Here is an 18,238-nt window from a genome sequence, read left to right as displayed (position 1 = left end):
CTGTGAAGTTGCAGAAGAGTCTGTCTTGTGTCTGTCTGCCTGTCTCCCTCCTTCCCTCTCTTCTTTTCGTTCTAATTCACCCTATAAGGGAGCTTGATTGCACAATGGCGAACACACGGCTTGATTGTCGGGGAGGGGGTCATGAATTCATACAGCAGGACATGCTGTTTAGGATTTATTTATTTATTTATTCATTCATTCATTCATTTCGCAGCTGCTGTTAAGAAAAACCAATAGCAGCCACATGCCTCCTTTTGTACCCATACTGCTAATGTTCTCCTATTTCATCCGTGAGAAACATCAGTGAAGGGCAGTAGGTGCAGCTTAGTAGTGCATGTATTTATCATGCTTGGAACTCTAGATTTTATCCTGATTCTCAGCACGCATGCACACAGAAACACCACCCGCCCATCTGAGAGGAATAAAACATTATAGGTGTTTTTAGTTTTCAAAGTGGACATATCAGTCAATTCAAAGGCTTGCAATAAGAAAATTTTCATATTTCTATGTGGGATCATCAAAGTATAGTTCAGGTGATATTTTCTGTCTTGCAAAGTGGAAATAAAAATGAAAACATCTGAAAATTCCAGGTCTTGCCAAGGATTGTTTAAAAGCCATAAATCTTAAAGGTTCAATGTGCCACATATGAATATTTAATCAAATCAGAGAGGATGCCAAGGAAGTTATTGGGGGTCTAACAGCCATTAAAGGGGAATGCCAGATGACCCATGAGTCTATAGAAACCAATGTACATCAACAGAAAAGTAAATGGAGGTTTCAGACCTCACAGAAACATTCAAAGGACATTATATTTTAAATGAATATATAGTATTATTTAAAACTAAAATAGAATACAAGTGACATACAATAAGTCACGAACTGATAAAAACTAAATGTAATTTGAAAATATATTAAATAAAAAGGTTTAACAACTAAACTTCCGAACATCATAAGTAACAAAGTCAATGACTCTCCCGGTCTTAGGGGCTGTGAACCACAGCACAGTTTGACTTCTTACTCATCTCTTTACTCTTCAATTGCTGCAGAAAGGATCTTAATACATCAGGATATGCTTTCTGTGAGGAGCTATTTAGACATTAGCAGGCTTTAAAGATGCTGGCGCTGGGCCCCTTCCTCACAGTGCACAGCTTGTAAGGCCGAAGACTGGAACTGCAGGACTTCATTTATTTTTAAATGAGCAGAGTCATTTCTCTGGCCCTGGAGATGTGACCTCCTGAACTGCCCAGAAAGCCATCAGTACTATCTCCAACAGGATCCAGAATCCCCAAACCTTAGAAGACTACAGTCTAGTAGGAGCCTTGACAAATCATTGCCCCTCCTAATGCAAGTGAACTTATCAATTTGGACAGGAAAACACCCTTGGGAAAGCTGTCTGCTCATGGACTTCAGGAATAATGATAAATCCTAACTACACATACAGGCTGGAGCGACGGTCCTGCTCACCTTGGGTACTCTCGCCATGGCACGAGAGCACTCAGCTCTGCAATGATCCCTTTGGCCGCCACATACTCTTATCCATGGAAGCCACACTTTATTCTGTCATAAAATTCCCCCTATCTTTGCTACTACACTTGCCTCTTGTGAATTATTCTAATGGGGCTGTAAGGATTGAAGACCGAGGTGACGCCAGAGCAAGATCCTGCATAGTCCCTCCCAAAGGCTTTGCTTTCACGGAACCACAGCGAAAAGACTCATTAGTTGGTGTCGAACAGCGAGTCAAAGTGTACTGTTCTCTTCTACATCTCTTGTAGAATTATATCCCACCTTACTTACAAATTCATTGCCGAAAACATTATTTAATCCCTCTATGGAAGCTAGGTTAGCAATAATAAAAATAACAGTGGATAAAAACTGTTTCTATGACTGAAAGATGCGATTTTACAGCTTTTAAAATAACTTTGCTCCTTCTTGGCATGAATGTCCGACATTAGAGAAATCACATTGAAATGATTTGGGCAACTACAGCTAGCAAACTACAAAGAAACACTGAACACCGAAACACCCAAAAGTTGAAAGCATGTAAAATGAAGACAATGGTCTCCTAAGAGAACCTGTCATGATCTCCTCATGTACTGGTGACTCATATGTCAGGCTGATACCAGATAGGCTCCTCAGGGAGAGGGAACCTGAAGTGAGAAAATGGTCCCAGCAGATTGGCCTGTGGGCCAGTCTGTAAGCATCCTCTGTGGCCTCTGCATCAGTTCTTGCCTTGACTTCCTGAATGATGGTCTACAAGCTGTCAGATGAAATAAACTCTTCCCTCTCCAAGTTGCTTGTGGCCATGGTATTTATCACAGCAATGGAAACCTTAAGGCACCTGGTTATTCTATATATTTCTATTTTTATCTTGGCAACAAAGAAAATCGGTACCTGTGCTTCTTAATATCGTTGATCCCATTCTTCAGATTCCCCAGCCTTTCTGTTGGATTTTGCCTGGAATAATTTATGAAAGAAGTTTATAACAGTAATATTTGAGTGGTTTTAGATAATTGAGTAACATTTGTTTTTAAATTCATAAAACTTTCATGAGATCCTACTATGTGGGTCAGCCACTTGAGTACAGGGAGAGAACAAAGTCACGACCCTCTCACCGAGGAGCAATAGCTGAGTGTTGATGTATCTACCAGTTATTTATATGAGCTTTGCATAGATGCTGAATAAATGCTATCTTTCCAACTTGGCTAAGAGAACTGGAAAATACTTTAGAGTTTCACTTACATGGAACCTGTAATTCAGTAGTGTGCAGGAATCCCAAACTAGGTTTAATGACTTTACTAACTTTAGATGTTTTTAAAAAATCATCAAAGATAGAGCAGGGGATATTGTAGAACAATGCAGTTTAAGCACGGCAAAGCAAAACAAAAACTCTGGAAGTCTCCAATGTTTTTCTGAAAAATGATGCTTTTTGGTAGTAAGTAGAAGGCTGCAATAATTTAAAAGAAGACTGGAGAAATACTATTTTTTAAAAGACTATTAGGGGGCTGGAGAGATAAGCCAGTGGGTAAGAACACTCATTGACTGTTCTTCAGAGGACTCAAGTTTGGGTCCTAGCCCCCACATGACAGCTCACAATCTGTAACTCCAGCCCCAGGAGACACAATGCCCTCTTCTGACCTCTGGGGCCACCTCTGCGTGGTGTACAGACACACATGCAGGTAAAATACCCATACACATAAAAATAAATCTTTTCTTGAAACCTATTTTAAAAGGAAGAAAGAAAGAAGGAAGGAAGGAAAGAAAGAAAGAAAGAAAGAAAGAAAGAAAGAAAGAAAGAAAGAAAGAAAGAAAGAAAGGAAGGGTGAGGAAGGAAGGAAGGAAGGAAGGAAGGAAGGAAGGAAGGAAGGAAGGAAGGAAGGAAGGAAGGAAGGAGCTGAAGAGGTAGTTCAGTGGTTAAGGAAATTTGCTGTTCTCCCACAGGACCTGGGTTGGGTCCCCAGCACCCACATAATAGCTCACAACTGGAGTCTGTAACTCCAGTTCCAGATTTGATGACATCTTCTAGGGTACCAGGTATGTACTTGTGCACAGATATATACTTAGTCAACACACACACAAAACTTTCAAAAATAATTTTTTAACTTAAAAACTTCCAGTAAGCAATGGTGGCACAAATCTTTAATCCTAGCATATGGGAGACAGAGGCAGGTAGATCTCTGTGAGTTCGAGGCCAGCCTGGTCTACAGAACAAGTTCCAGGACAGGCTCCAAAGTTACACAAAGAAACTCTGCCCCAACACCCACCCCATCCTCCTTGTCCCCCCCCAAAAAAACCCCACAAAAACCAATTTCCTTCTGTTATAACAGCAACATAAAAAGTTCAAGTTGCAAACACAGAAACCTAACTGTGAAGCATCTATGCACAGCGGGTGAAAGCCTTCACACTTCCTCCAACACCAAGCATTGCTAATGGTCATTCTCACCTGCAAAGCCTCCGGATCAAATCCTCAGGCCTCCTTGTTATCTTCCTGGGAAAATCCATTTTTTCTATTCCTTTGAGAATCAAATTGTAGGTCATCATTTGGTCTATTCCAGAAAAGGGTGGGCTGGGGAAGATGCAAAATAGAACACACTTCAATGAATGTCTGAGAGAACTTCGCTTCTCTTTTCCTACTTCTCCTCCTCCTCCTTCCTGTCTTTCAAACCCCCTCTTCCCTTGTTAGTTACTTGACAACAGATTTGGTTATATTCTGGAAAAAAACTTTCACCAACTTCATATCACTTAAATGATCCACACAGGTAAATTGTCAGGCAGTGATAATCACTAGAAAGAAAAAAAAAAGCCGAGGAGACAGAGAGGGAGAGTAGCTGTAATTTTCTCTGAGTAGGAAAAGCCTCTTCTTTGAGCTGACAGAAAAGTAGGCGGCTGACTGGACAGAGGGAGTGGATGGGCTACACACTTGTTTGTGGGCACCGACTTCCGAGACAGGAAGTGCGAAGGAATGTGTCGGGAGTGGGCAGCTGTGGGCAGTGTAGGTGACAGAGTGATTAAGCTGTGAGGGGAAGCGAGATTATTGCAGCATCATATGCATCTAGTGAGCTACAGTAAGGATCTGGGGACCGATTCTGAGTCAGCAGTTGAACTCATAGCAACCACAGTCATCTGTTTTTAATACAAGAGATAAAGTACAGATGGGGGTGCTGAGCCTGGCAGCCTGGGAAGCAGTGTAGAAGGTGGTGAAATAGACATGACTCTATCTAAACCGTGAAATGTGCTACTTATGCCCCTTTGTCAGGTTGATCCCATCATCTCGAAGGGATGGCAGCTGGGAGCTTACGCAGCTGATGAGGTTCAGGTTGGGCCATGAAGGACTAGGTTTGGTGGTCTTCTGAGACAAAGTACTGGCTGTCCATCTTCTTCCTAGTGAGGATCTCATAAGAAATCAGAGGTCGGCTACTAGAAGAATCCTTACTAGACCTCATCTCTTTCCTAAGGCTTCCAGACTTCCAGATTGCAAGAAATAGATGATGTTCTTAAAAAAAAAAAGTCACCCAACTTACAGTATTTTGTTATAGAGCCTGCGCTAAGGCTGATGCTAAAGTTAACAGGATTTTCTAATGTAGTGGATGCAGCGCAGAAGAAAGAAAAGGGAATCGAGGACCATGTTTGGCTGGAGAGTCCACAGAATGGAACTATTGTCACTAAGAGAGGCAGGCAAACGAGAGGATAAAGGTGAGTGCTGTCATTTGGATCTGGGCTACTCAGAGGCCTGATCCCCAAGCTGTCTCGCAAGGGGAGAGCAATGGAACTTTTGAGAGTGAGACATACTGCAAGAAAGTTAGGTTACTAGGGAGATGACCCTGACTGTGATGCTGGGGTGCTCACCTCCTCTTTTGCATGTTCTGGCCACTGCACAGTGAACAGAACTGTTTGCTACATGTTCCTGTTATAGTGCACCATGTTCAAAATCTACAGGGTCAATCAATGAGTCAGAATGGAACTAGGAACCAGAACGAATCTTGTCTTACTCATAAATGATCTCAGGTATTTTATTTCGCCACAGCAGTGGAAAGCCAAGTGACTCAGCAGGTGGTACAGCTAGTTACAGGGAAAAGAATCAGGATATGATGCAGAACCACATGGCACCGCCGGGCAGGCAGTTGGATTTATGAGCCTAGCATTGAGGAAAGTCACTAAGGAATTATGGCTTGGGTCATCTCATAAGGTTTATGGCCATAGGGCTTGAGGATATTACCCTATGAGTGTTGGATGGAAAAGGGGCCACGGTCTGACTGGCCCAACATTAATCTATCAGGAAAATGAAAAGAATCTGGAATGGAGACAATGAAGGAGCAATCAGTGTTGGCTAAAAAAGGAGGAAGAGGCCCTGGAAACCACCTAGGTGAGTATTTCAAGGAATGCTGAGTAAAATCTGGTTGAGCTGAAGTTAGGCAGCATTTTGATTCATATGTCATTTTGATTCCTAAAACACTTTCTTGTCTGGTTTAGATGATCTAACTGTTGTATTGTATCTCAATTATGTTTGCGCCCTCTGGAAAGCAATAGTATTCATCCGTGACAAGATACAATAAAATAAAAACAAAACCTTGAAGCAAAGGCAGTGCATCAAGTTTTCAATAGCCTGTGCTCCATGTGTGAAGACAATGAAGGAGGAAGCAGAGGCACTGCTGGGACATCTTCAGTACACACAGATATATACGCATGACATCTTCAGTACACACAGATCTATACACATGACATCTTCAGTACACACAGATCTACACGCATGACATCTTCAGTACACACAGATATATACGCATGACATCTTCAGTACACACAGATATATACAGATGATATCTTCAGCACACACAGATCTACATGCATGACATCTTCAGTACACACAGATCTATACACATGACATCTTCAGTACACACAGATCTACACACATGACATCTTCAGTACACACAGATACATACACATGACATCTTCAGTACACACAGATCTACACACATGACATCTTCAGTACACATAGATATATACACATGACATCTTCAGCACACACAGATATATACACATGACATCTTCAGCACACACAGATATATACAGATGATATCTTCAGTACACACAGATATATACACATGACATCTTCAGTACACACAGATATATACACATGACATCTTCAGTACACACAGATACATACACATGACATCTTCAGTACACACAGATCTATACGCATGACATCTTCAGTACACACAGATACATACACATGACATCTTCAATACACACAGATATATAAGCCCACATTCATATTTGCTACTGGGTTACTTTGTTTCTTTTTTTTTTTGTTTTCTCATTTTTCCTTATATTTTAAACACTAGATTGGGCAACTAAAAATAAACTTTTCTTCTGCCCTACCCTGAAAATGTTTGGCCAGATAGCTTTATGATGGTTCAAGGCCACCTTAGCAATTCCAGGCTGTTGTGCTTTCTCCTCCTCCTTTATTTCCTCAATTCATCTTGCTATTCTACCTGACACATATCCCAGGTGACGAAGACCGATGTGTGTATTTTTCTGTAACTCCAAGAACCACTATGTCACAACCTCTCTCCTAGTAATTTCTATGTCGAGGGAAAAAAATATTGGAAAGAGCCCAGGGTTAGCCACACCTTAACACACTTGTCCTCCACGACGACCTGGAAATTTTCTATTCTTCAACCCACATCTTAAATGATGATTATTTGAACATGGTTATAGATAATGAATAGTGATTCCGATAAAATACGGATTTTTATTTCCTCAGTGTATGTGGACAAAGATGTGGACGGACCATGCTGCAGGTAATTTAACAGAGTTAGCTAATTAAATGGCAGTATTTGAGATGTTTAAGAAGATCCTAGCACAGTGGTTGAGTACTTCTTTATAGCAAGCAAAGCCCTGTTTAGACTTTTACTGTTGGAAAAAGAAGAAAGTTCAAGAAGATTCCATGAAATTGTGTTTTTTCACGTGCATGCTGATATTTATATCCCTCCCCCCACTAACAAACCCATTTCAGTATTGCTTAGAAAATTCAAATCTCTTAGAAACTAACGTTGAGCACAACTGGCTATAAAGGTCCAAAAGCATACATGTGTCAAGGAAGGCAAGTCACAGAGAGAGCCAGAAGATCCGGGATCAAATTACTGATCTCAGGCAGATAGCTTTGTGGCCTAGTTGTCTAACCTGTATAATTTAAACAATAAAATAATAAAAATATTAATTATAAAATAATAATAAAATTCCTACCTTATCTAATCCACACAAGTGTATGAAAACTAAACTAGATTATATGTAGATGTGCTTTGCAAACAGTGAAGTATTTTACACATGTGGAGTATGCTGTGTTGCCTTTGAATGAGTGTGTATGTGTGTTCATGTGTATTTGTGGGTGAACACACACGCTATACTGTCTTCAATATTAAGAACCACAGCAGATTCATTAATCTTATCCTTTCATCTCTTTGGAAATGGCAGTCCACTCGCTGAAACACACGCTGTGTCTTGACTCTGTTCATTAGCACCTTAGAAAGGAGTTGGCAGGGCATTTAAAATTCAAATTCACCACTGTAGCTTTCTTTTAACATTTCTGGTTAATGACATCTGGGGAGATGGAAGAATCTGGTTAAATTTAGTTTGATTGATCGATGAATTTTACTGAACTAGGAAAACAGCTTCATTTATTTAAATTAAATTAAAGAAAACTTTCACCAAGTCCACAGCTTTTGTTGCTTCTATTCCTGGATTATAAAACCTTCACATACTGAATGTGTTATCTGTAACAATGAAACTTGCCATTTTAGGTAAATTATAACAATTCTATACTCCTTTGCTTTAGCTTTCTGAATCTTCTATCTATATTTTAAACTTCCTATTCAAGCCCTATGCTTGAAGTATGGAGGAAAAGGAGAAATCTTTAAAAAGATATTTTCAGATTGTTAAATTTTGTATTTTTATCATTAATGAACTGTTTTGTACTGCTCTGAAGACAAGGCTGGGCAACACTGAACTGAGCGCTCTCACTTACTTGCCCGTTAGGAGCTCATATACTAGAATTCCCAGGGACCAGAAGTCCACGCTGAAGTCGTGTCCTTTGTTGAGAATGACCTCAGGGGCCACATACTCTGGAGTCCCACAGAATGTCCACGTTTTCTGCCCAGAGCCAATCTTCTTGGCGAATCCAAAGTCAACCTGAGACAGGATGTCAAATAAAACTGAAGATGTTATAAACTCTATACTGCTCTTAAATTATTGCAAACTCTATGAGAGTTTTCATCCAATCCACACTTCCTTTAACACACACACACACACACACACACACACACACACACACACCATCTCAGATACTCCTTTGTATGCCATGTGCCAATCAAGCTGTTAAGAGAAAGTTTCTTCATGCATACCTCATTACCCTTGAAGACAACTGAAATTCATTCTTCTCCTCCCAGCAAACATGTCTAAAGTATATTTTAATTCGCTGGTTTGCCTAATGGGTTGAATAGAGAAGGGGGAAATGACAGAGACATGTGCCTTTAAGACTGCACCATGGACTAAAATAATAGCAAAGTGAAGAGTTTGGGAAAGAGTCTATTGCTAGGAAGGGAGGCTAAAACCTCTGCCTAGTCCTAAAATAAAGACAAACTGTTCACAGTGTGTACCTCCTGTTGATTTCAGCAGCGAAAGCAAAGTCAACAGCATCCTTCCCAAGTCTGCCCTGAGCTCCCAACACTTCTGGTCCCCACTAGCAAGGTGGGTGGTAGATAGTACAGGCTTTAACTTGCTTAAATGTAGGGTCAGCACGCACTCTGACGTAGATTTTGTTCTGGGATTATCACACTGAGTTTGATAATGAGAAGCTGAGTGCTGGGAAGTTTATGCATGTGCGGCTAACCTGGCATTTTAAGATACACAGCAGGGAAGGAGACAGTGGAGGGAAGAGTAACATCCAGCACATCTGAAAGACAGGAGGGTGTGGGCACCATCTACCAGGAGGTGACACCTGGGTTGTCCCTGACTGTGGGTTAGGAATTCTCTCCCTTGGTAAGGGGTCAGCGGTCCCCCCCCCCCCACACTTTTGCAATGCATCTCTCTCTTCTCCAAGCTTTTACCCAATGAATTCTGAAGACCAGACAAGAAAGGAGGTCAGAGCTTCAGCAGCCCCTTGCTGAATGGCGCAGTGTGTGTAACTGAAACCCAGCCCTGCAGAACAACAGCGAACTTCTTCGCACAGGGGAGGTGAGCATGTACCCATTCATCTCTAGTGTGTACTGATTTCATTTTAACTTTCTTCTACCTCCCTCAAGTAAAAGGAATAGACATTCTTTCTGGGCTCACCGTGCCCATTTTAATGGCTTCATTGCATGTGGATAATTTCAATAACATGGCAATAATCTATGCTTTAAAATGGAGAAAGTCAACATCAGGATCAGCTCACATTTTGAAAAGCTGGGGCCAGAAACTTAAACACCCAACTCCTTTGTTTGTTCAAATGTTGTTCACATTTAACACTTTTGTTTTTCCCTTAAGAAGTAAATCTCTTTAAACTCCACACCCCTCCCTTTTCTGAGACTTTTCATACTTATCACAGAGTAACAAAGATTTCTTTTCTTTTTTTTTATTAATTACATTTTTCATTTATTTTACATACTGACCACAGTTTACCCTCCCTCCTTTCCTACAATTTTCTCCCCCCACCTCCCATATACTCCCCTCCCCAGATACTACTCCTCCACATCCTTCAGTTCAGAAAAGGGCTGGCCTCCCACAGACATCAACAAAGCAAGGCCCATCAAGTTGAGGCAGGACAGTTTCTTTATTGAAAAGGGGAATTCAAGCAACCCCAAAGTGGGCTTTTCCTGTATGCCTTCAACTACACAGCATGACTCACAAACATTAAATCTGAGAGATGGCTGGGAATATTATAAAATTAAACTCTGTAACCAGCTGAGATGACAATATCTACATATTCCTCAGAGAAAGAAACAATAACGAAAGCCCTTGCTAATTTTATAAAGACTGAAGTTTAAGAGGTGAGGAAACAGCACTTATAACTGCAATTGCATATATGCATATACAGAAACATTGCATTTTGTTGGTTTATAACAGCCTCTAGTCTGTTCTTTAATTGTATTTAATTTCCCTTTTAAGAATTACTAGAAGTTTATTTGATATTTAGGAGAGCTATTTTAATTTTTTAAAATAATATGTTTTAATTTGAATTGCTGGTAAGCTCTTGCAATATTTGCGTATTGGCTCAATGAGGTAGTAACAATTATATTAGCATTTGAAGATTTACAAGATTGTAGCATTTTCTTCCTCTACTTGGACCATACCAACTTTGATCTAATACATTTGGCATTCAGAGCTACCCAAAGTTGTGTCACTAATGTAGAAGATGCCAGACCTATGTCAAGTTCTGTGCATTTTATATCAGAAGCAAATTCCCCAAACCCATCTCAGCACCATGGCTACACCAAGGAGCCTTTCCCCTTCTCTAGGCAGCAGAAAGGTAACCTCCTTTTTCCTTTATTCGATGACAGTGAACATCATCCTAGAGCAAGTTCCAGGATGCACGCAAACCTCTAGCTCTCAAGGAGCTTCTATCAAAAAGGAGAGAAACATAATGAGCATGGAAACGTGTCATCAAAATGATACAATGTCACCAGATAAGACATGTTGTGGGGAAGCCTACAGAAGATTTAGGTGCAGATGGCAAGACAAATTGCACTTGAAATAACCAGGAGAACATACTTCAGTAAGGCAGCATTTGAACAGATTTGAGCAGAAATCTGAATGAAATAAGAGAGAGTTCTGTAAGCATCTAAGAGGGTCCTGCCAGGAGGAAGACACAGCACAAAGGCCTAAGACACAAACACTGGTGTTCAGTTCAAGGCCTGTCAAGATTAATGAGACTGAGCCACGGTACATTGAAGGGGGATTCCCCTCTGTATGCTGTGAATGCCATTGGTTAATAAAGCAGCTTCTTTGGGCCTATTGCAGTGCAGCATAGGGCAAGGTGGGAATTCTAAGCAGATAAGAGGAGGAGAGAGTAGACAGAGTCAAGGAGAAGCCGTGGAGCCTCCACGAGAGACAGATGCCAGATGGATGGAACTTAACCGGTAGGCTACAATGACGTAGTGATACACAGATTAATAGATGGGTTAATTTAAGATATAAGAGTTAGCCAGGAATGTGCCTAAGCTAACAGGCCAAGCAGTGTTTTAATAATACAATTTCTGTGTGATTATTTCAGGTCTGGGCAGCTGGGAACCAAACAAGCAGCTTCCAACTACAGTACGTGGAGGTAAGGAAGATATGCATGAAGATCTGCCATGGGTTGGCAAAGCACAAAAAGAAAGAGTATGATAATTCACATCCTCGAGGGATCTTGGAGAGAAGAAAGCAGATGTCCTCTCCCTTTGTTTTCAAATTCTGTTTGAAACACCAGGCTTTGCGATCTCTAGAAAAACTATACACAGATTTTTTTTTAACAGTCTGCATTAAATTTCCACTACTAAGGATGGCCTACATTGAGCCAAGAGTTTTCAAACATACTTCTAATGGCTGAAATAAACTAGAAGGATTTGAGATACTTCCAAACCTAGAGCTGTGGGTGCATCATTCAGAAACAGAAAAATCAGCATGTGACTTCTTAAAGCTGTGTCCAGCAACAATGATCTTTTTCTTCCTCAGAAGTTTCTCTCTGGGGGTACATTACACAGGCATTGGTTCATTCACGTAAGAACTGGGCACTAAGTGACCAGTCTCAATAGGGCAGGTAACTCATGGAGACATAATGCTCCATAAAAGTATTTATCTGGCATTTTTAGGGCACCTTCTTTACCTCAGGCTAGACAAGGGAGCATGGAACCTCTGTTTTTCTGCCAACTCCCACAGTGGACTAACATTCTTCTCTAGTGGACAGCAATAGTGCTTTTCTCTGAGTGGCAGGGGGAGAGGCAGAAGTAGAGGCAGTGGAGAAACCTATTTACAAAACAGCCCATTCTCAACAGGGTGAAGTGATTCACTAAAACTCTCAGAACACTGAGCTGGGCAAGGTAACGGGAAGACTATCATTCATATAGGAAATCTAGGGAAATCCTTCAAGGCTCATCTCACAGTACATTTCCTCAAAGCCTTCCCTGAAACACAGAACCTGTCTCTGCCCTTCCATGTTCCTCACCACCACCTAGTTTGCCTTTGGTAGCAGATTCTCACTGGATCACTACACCTAGCTCAGATATTCATTGTGTAGACTATAAAGCGTGATGGGTGTTCAACTTGTGCTTGTTGCCGGAAAGTAAAAGGTGATTAACTATTAAAGTCTATTTAAATAAGATAAATTGTGGTTAGAAAAGCCACCATACACACTTGCATGATATAAAGGCCCCATTCAGCATTCAAAGACAAGTGTCTTGCAACAGGTAAATTGCAGCAGAAGATACTTAAAGGAGAAGCAGCTGTATGTGGTAGGCATAATTAATGGGAAAGCTCAACTCTCACCTAGTTAGTTAGCATGTAATGCTGTATCTGTAGAAAATGGTTGAGGCCAGTGATCATTTTCGTATTTTACATTAGGAAATTCTTGACACATGAAAAACGTGGCACAAATGCATGGGAAGCAGAAGGCCCTGGTGCCCCAGCAGCTCCGTCACTGGAAGAGAACTGGGATGGAAGCCCCATCCTCTGTGTTCTTGCCCATGGCCTCTTGAGCACCCACACTCTTAAGCACGCACTTATCAGTTTTCCCATTCATTTCTAGCCTCACCACACACCCACTCTCCCAAATACGATACACCTTCTAGCTTTTAATTGCTAAATAAATCTTATCATACCAATTTTGGGCTGCATATTTCTCACTCAAAGCCATGATGGTGAGTTTACTGAACAATGTGTACTTATGTTTGTTGCTGCATGGTAACACCATTTAATTAACAACTTTACTATCTATGAGCATAAACTCACTATAGCTCCAACTTTCCCTTCCTCTGCTGGTGAGTAGCTGAGCTATACTTAGCTCACATAACTGAGGAGACAATCTCATTTTACCTGGGTATCCTTATTTGGCCTCATAAATGCCTTGGCTGTTCCGAGCACTTGGGTATTCTAACATATTCCTAGCATCAGCTTGGCAAGCGTCATTAACAGCTCTGGTGGAAATTTCATTAGAAGCATATCAGGACTGTAGATCAGCTTATAGAGGACAATTTCGGCAAGGATGAAGAGTCTTCCTGTTTATAAACATGATGTGTCTGTCTGAGTCAGGATAAGTAATGACAGATACTACAAAAATACATTCAGGAAGAAACTAAAGTTTTAATTGTACATTAATTGTTACTCACAAGATGTGTTTCCCTGGGATATATGTGGATCTTAAAGCAGTGATTCAGGGGCACAGACTTCAAAGTTGATGGCTCTGCTAATTCTGTGTTTGTTGACAAGCCAGGAAGGGCACTGAGACCCACATCACAATCACTTATGAGCCAGATTTGTGAGTGGATGAATCGCTTTGTAGTTCATGAGCTACAATGATATCACTTGGTCACAATGACCCAGAAAGAGGGCTAAGAAGAGCTGTCTAGCTCTGCCCAGAAGAGGGAATGAGTCATAGCATCTATTCATTATGATCTTTTAATATCTTTCTATAATACTTTACAAGTTTTTCAGTAAAGCTGCTAAATATTTTCATTACCCATGGCCCTAGATACATTATATTTTCACACTTTGTCAGTGGCATTTGTATCCCTATTTGCTCAGTTTCTGATTATCTTAAAATACAATATGTATCAAGACTTTTATATCCTGTAACCATACTGGAAATTCTTCATTTAATTGTAAAGTCTGATTTCATAAAAGTTTGTTTTTTATACAATAAATCATCCCATCTGATAAGTTCTGCTCTTACTTTTCAATGTATCTTTTAAATAAACTTACATCTTACTGCATTAGGGAGAGCACACAGTAAAATAATGAATAGATGCAAGCACAGCAATAATCTTAAAATTTTTTTAACTTTTTTACGTGACACATTTTGATTATATCCTTTCTACTCTCCCAAATCTTCCCAGGTCCTCCCACCTCCCTATTCGCTCAACTTCATTCCCTCTGTCTTTGGCACTGGCTCTATCTCTGTCTCTCTCTGCCTCTATCTCTCTCTCCAAAGCAAAAATCAAAACAAAGAAAAAAGAAAGCAAAAAAGATTTTCAAAAATATCAAAGCAAAATTAAAAGCACACACAAATCAACATGGGGTCTCTTTTGAGGTGGCCAAGTACTCCTGGCATGGGCCATGGAGTGCGCCTGAGAGACCCGGTGGTACTCCACTGGAGAAAACCAATTTCTTCTTTCTCAGAAAGTGTCAGTTGCAAAGGACTTTGTCTTCACTTCCCCTTCTCAGAGCTTGAATTTTGTATGGTTTGAGCCTGTGCAGGTCTTGTGTATGTTGCCACAATCTCTGTGAGCTTACAAGTTATAAGTTTTTAAGATTTCTAAGACAATACTGTAAATGCTTTGTCAATTATACACACACACACACGTTTGTACTAAGTTATATTAGGTACCTTTTACTAGAATTTTTTTTTTAGTTTTCTAAGAGATCTTTTTAAACATATATGAATGGAGAATTCTATTAATGTAGTGTGTTTTGCTGGAGCTTTTGAGTTCATTATAAAATTGCTTCTATTTTAATTTGCTGACTATGGTTTTTAGTATGTATATTTTAAGCCTTTATTTTCTTGTATATCAGTCAGTGAGACTCAAATGGATGCTACAGAGTTTACTCATATATTTCCTGTTCACTTCATGCTCTGCCTCTCTCAAGCTCAACAACATACCACAGCAGAACGTTTTTCTGCAACTGATGAACCTATATTGACACACCATCCTCCCCAAATGTCTCTACTTTACACTAGGATTCGTAATTGATGTATAATAGACTTGGAAAAATATATAATTCCATGCTTCTATCATTCTATAGAGTACGGTGTAATTTTGCTGTCCTCACACCAGCCATACTCAAGCCTCTCCTGTATCCTGCACCTTAACAACTACTGTTTTCACTATGTCCAGTAGTTTTTTCTTTTACAAAATGTCTTGCAACATTTCTAGAATGGTTTTAGTTTGCTTACCAACAGCATTTGAAGTTTCCACCACACCCTTTCAGGGGTTGAGGACTCACTTGTTTTGGCGCGGAATGAGTTTCCATTACCTGCATTTACCACAGTTTATCCACAGCCCAGCTCCGTGGTAAACCCATAAATGCACTGAACTGAACGATACCTTGGTTGCTCCCAAGATTCGGCAATTATGGTAAAGCTATAAACATTTATGTTCAGGTCTTTAAGTGATCATAGTTCCCAGCTCTTTACAGTAAGCACAAAGAACATAATTGCACAGTTGGTCAACGTATGCTTACTTCGTTAACGTGCCATTTGCGTTATCCCAGTACTGAATGGAAGTTTCCGACAACCCACATTCTTCAGGACTTGGTATTGTCCATGTTCCAAACTTTAACCACTCTAACTTGCATGTGGTGGTCCAGTGCTGTTTTAGTGTTTAAATCCCTTCCCCATCAATCTATGATTTTGTGTTTCTCATGTTTCTTTCCTATCCATAAATTTTCTATGGTAAGCCATCACAGATGCCATTAGTGTATCTTTAATCAAGTTGCTAATCATTTTGCTTTAAAATTTTTGCACATTTCTTTACAATGGTCCTTATCAGGTATGTCTCTTAAAAATATTTTTCTTTGGCCTGTCTTTAACAGATCAGTTCCTTTTAATATCAGTGAAGACTAGCTTATCAATTATCTCTCCCATATGTACCTAAAAAGTCATCACCATTCTGGAGGTCATCCATGTGTTCCCCAGCATCACTTTCCAAGACTCTGATGAGTTGTTATCTTATTTATGTCTGGGATCAGTTTTGACCTAGTTTTATGCAGGGTATATGTTCTCTGTGTGGGTTACTGTGGGGTGGGTTATAGATGTAATTACTCCAGTGTCAGATTTTATTTTTTTGTTTGTTGGTTGATTTTTGAGATTATCTTGGCCAGACAGATCACCTTTGATCATTTATTAAATATGAACTTCTTTGTGTCTTATTTCTTCCAGCATAGCATTTGGAACATTATGTCTTTCAGAGAATCTGCCCATTTCATTTAAGCTACTGATCCTGTGGGCGACATACAGAGTTACCTTATCACCATCTCAGAATCCACAGAGAAGGTAGTAATATCTTCTCCTACATTTGTAATACTAATAATCTGTGAGCCTTCTCTCTTTTCTTACTATTACAACTTGAGATTTATCAATTTTATTGATCATTTCAAAGCATTAGTTTTTTAATTGATTAATTTTCTCTATGAATTTTCTGTTTTCAATCATAATGTCTTATACACTGATAATCTTTAATTATCTTCCAGTCATTTTGAATGTAATGTTTTGCTTCTCCTTCTGTTTTCTGTTTGGTATCCCTCAGTCAGGAATATATAGATGGTTGATTTTGGATCCTTCTCCTTTTATGATAAGGGTGTTCAATGTTTTATGATTCTCTATAAACTCTGCTTTGGGGAACATTAAACAAATTATAATTCATTGGGTTTTTACTTTTATTTGAATCAAAATATTTAAAAGTTATTACGAGACCTTTTTATTGACCCATTGTGATGGTCAGTGTTGTCACCTTGACCTGCAAAGGCTGGAGGGTCTTCTGCTTCTGCAGAGTGACACAAGGAAAGTTTCTGCAAGTGCACTTCAACGGATCCAGGCATCACTGCAAGTGGGTACTCAAATCTGGAGGTGCTGTCTACGTAGTTCTAGCTTTAGGGTCAAGAAAGATGTACAAGTAAAGGTGTTGTGGAATCTCCCTCTGTGGATACAGAGTGCCACTGAGGACAGATGTGTGGCTGAGGAAATACTGCTTGAAGGCCTTGAGCAGCCATTCTATAAAACTGTGTAGGTGAAGCCTAGATTGCATTAGAGACCCTAAGATGTTGGAAATGCCAGAACCATGGGATACTTGCCAAGAGAAGCTGCTAACAAAGAGTAGAACCAGTCATCTAAGCTCTCTGATGTGAGATCAAAATATCACACAACATTTCCCCATTTTTGTCTAAGTAAAAGGGAAGGTCTAGCATAGTAAAATCATATACAATAAGTATAATAACGATATACACATACATACAGGTAAAGATTACATTGACAATGTTCAGTCCATTTGCATTTGGCAAAGTCAGAGAAAATACTCCATTATCTATCCTATCATTTTGAGTTCAATATTTTGTACATAATTCACTTTCTATCCTAACTTGCATTACGAACCCCAAACTATTTTTTATGTATCTCAAACATATATATTTTACATATCTTTTGTGAGTTTCTTTTCTGAATTTGGTAACAAGGAAAACATAACTATCTAGTCTTCAACTCCATCAGAGACCTGAGAAGACTATAAATATAACATGAGTAAACAACAAGTATAGAACAAATAACTTCCAAAACTAAGAAACGACAGGAACATCTGGCTGCCTGGACAGTCACCCAAGGTTCCTCTGTAATGTTGGGGCATCTATCTTTGCCCTACAAGTTTAGAATATCTGATAGACTTTTTTGTGAAGCAGAAATTTTGAAGGGCTTATCTTCGCAAAAATTCAGCAGTCATTTTCTTTTATGTCCTGTTTGTTCAATTTAGACATGATGCGGTCAGCAGGTGAGGCAAGGGCAGTTTCTTGCCCAGTGACTAAGTTTTGC

At 39.8% G+C, this 18,238-nt stretch overlaps 1 protein-coding gene across 1 annotated transcript in view; it reads right to left on the bottom strand.

The window, feature by feature from the left end:
- The window catches only part of Prkg2 (protein kinase cGMP-dependent 2), a 103,429-nt gene that overhangs the window by 7,642 nt on the left and 77,549 nt on the right, over positions 1-18,238 (bottom strand). Inside the window, exons 15-17 of the mRNA XM_075943101.1 lie at positions 8,519-8,682; positions 3,941-4,063; positions 2,392-2,454 (exon numbers count right to left, since the gene is read on the bottom strand). Coding sequence (XP_075799216.1) covers positions 2,392-2,454; positions 3,941-4,063; positions 8,519-8,682 — 350 coding nt within the window. The remainder of the gene's footprint in view (positions 1-2,391; positions 2,455-3,940; positions 4,064-8,518; positions 8,683-18,238) is intronic.

This window comes from Microtus pennsylvanicus, chromosome 12 (genome assembly GCF_037038515.1).
Source record: "Microtus pennsylvanicus isolate mMicPen1 chromosome 12, mMicPen1.hap1, whole genome shotgun sequence".
In the NCBI taxonomy this organism is placed as follows: Eukaryota; Metazoa; Chordata; class Mammalia; order Rodentia; family Cricetidae; genus Microtus; species Microtus pennsylvanicus.
This window is presented reverse-complemented; position numbering and strand designations above follow the sequence as displayed.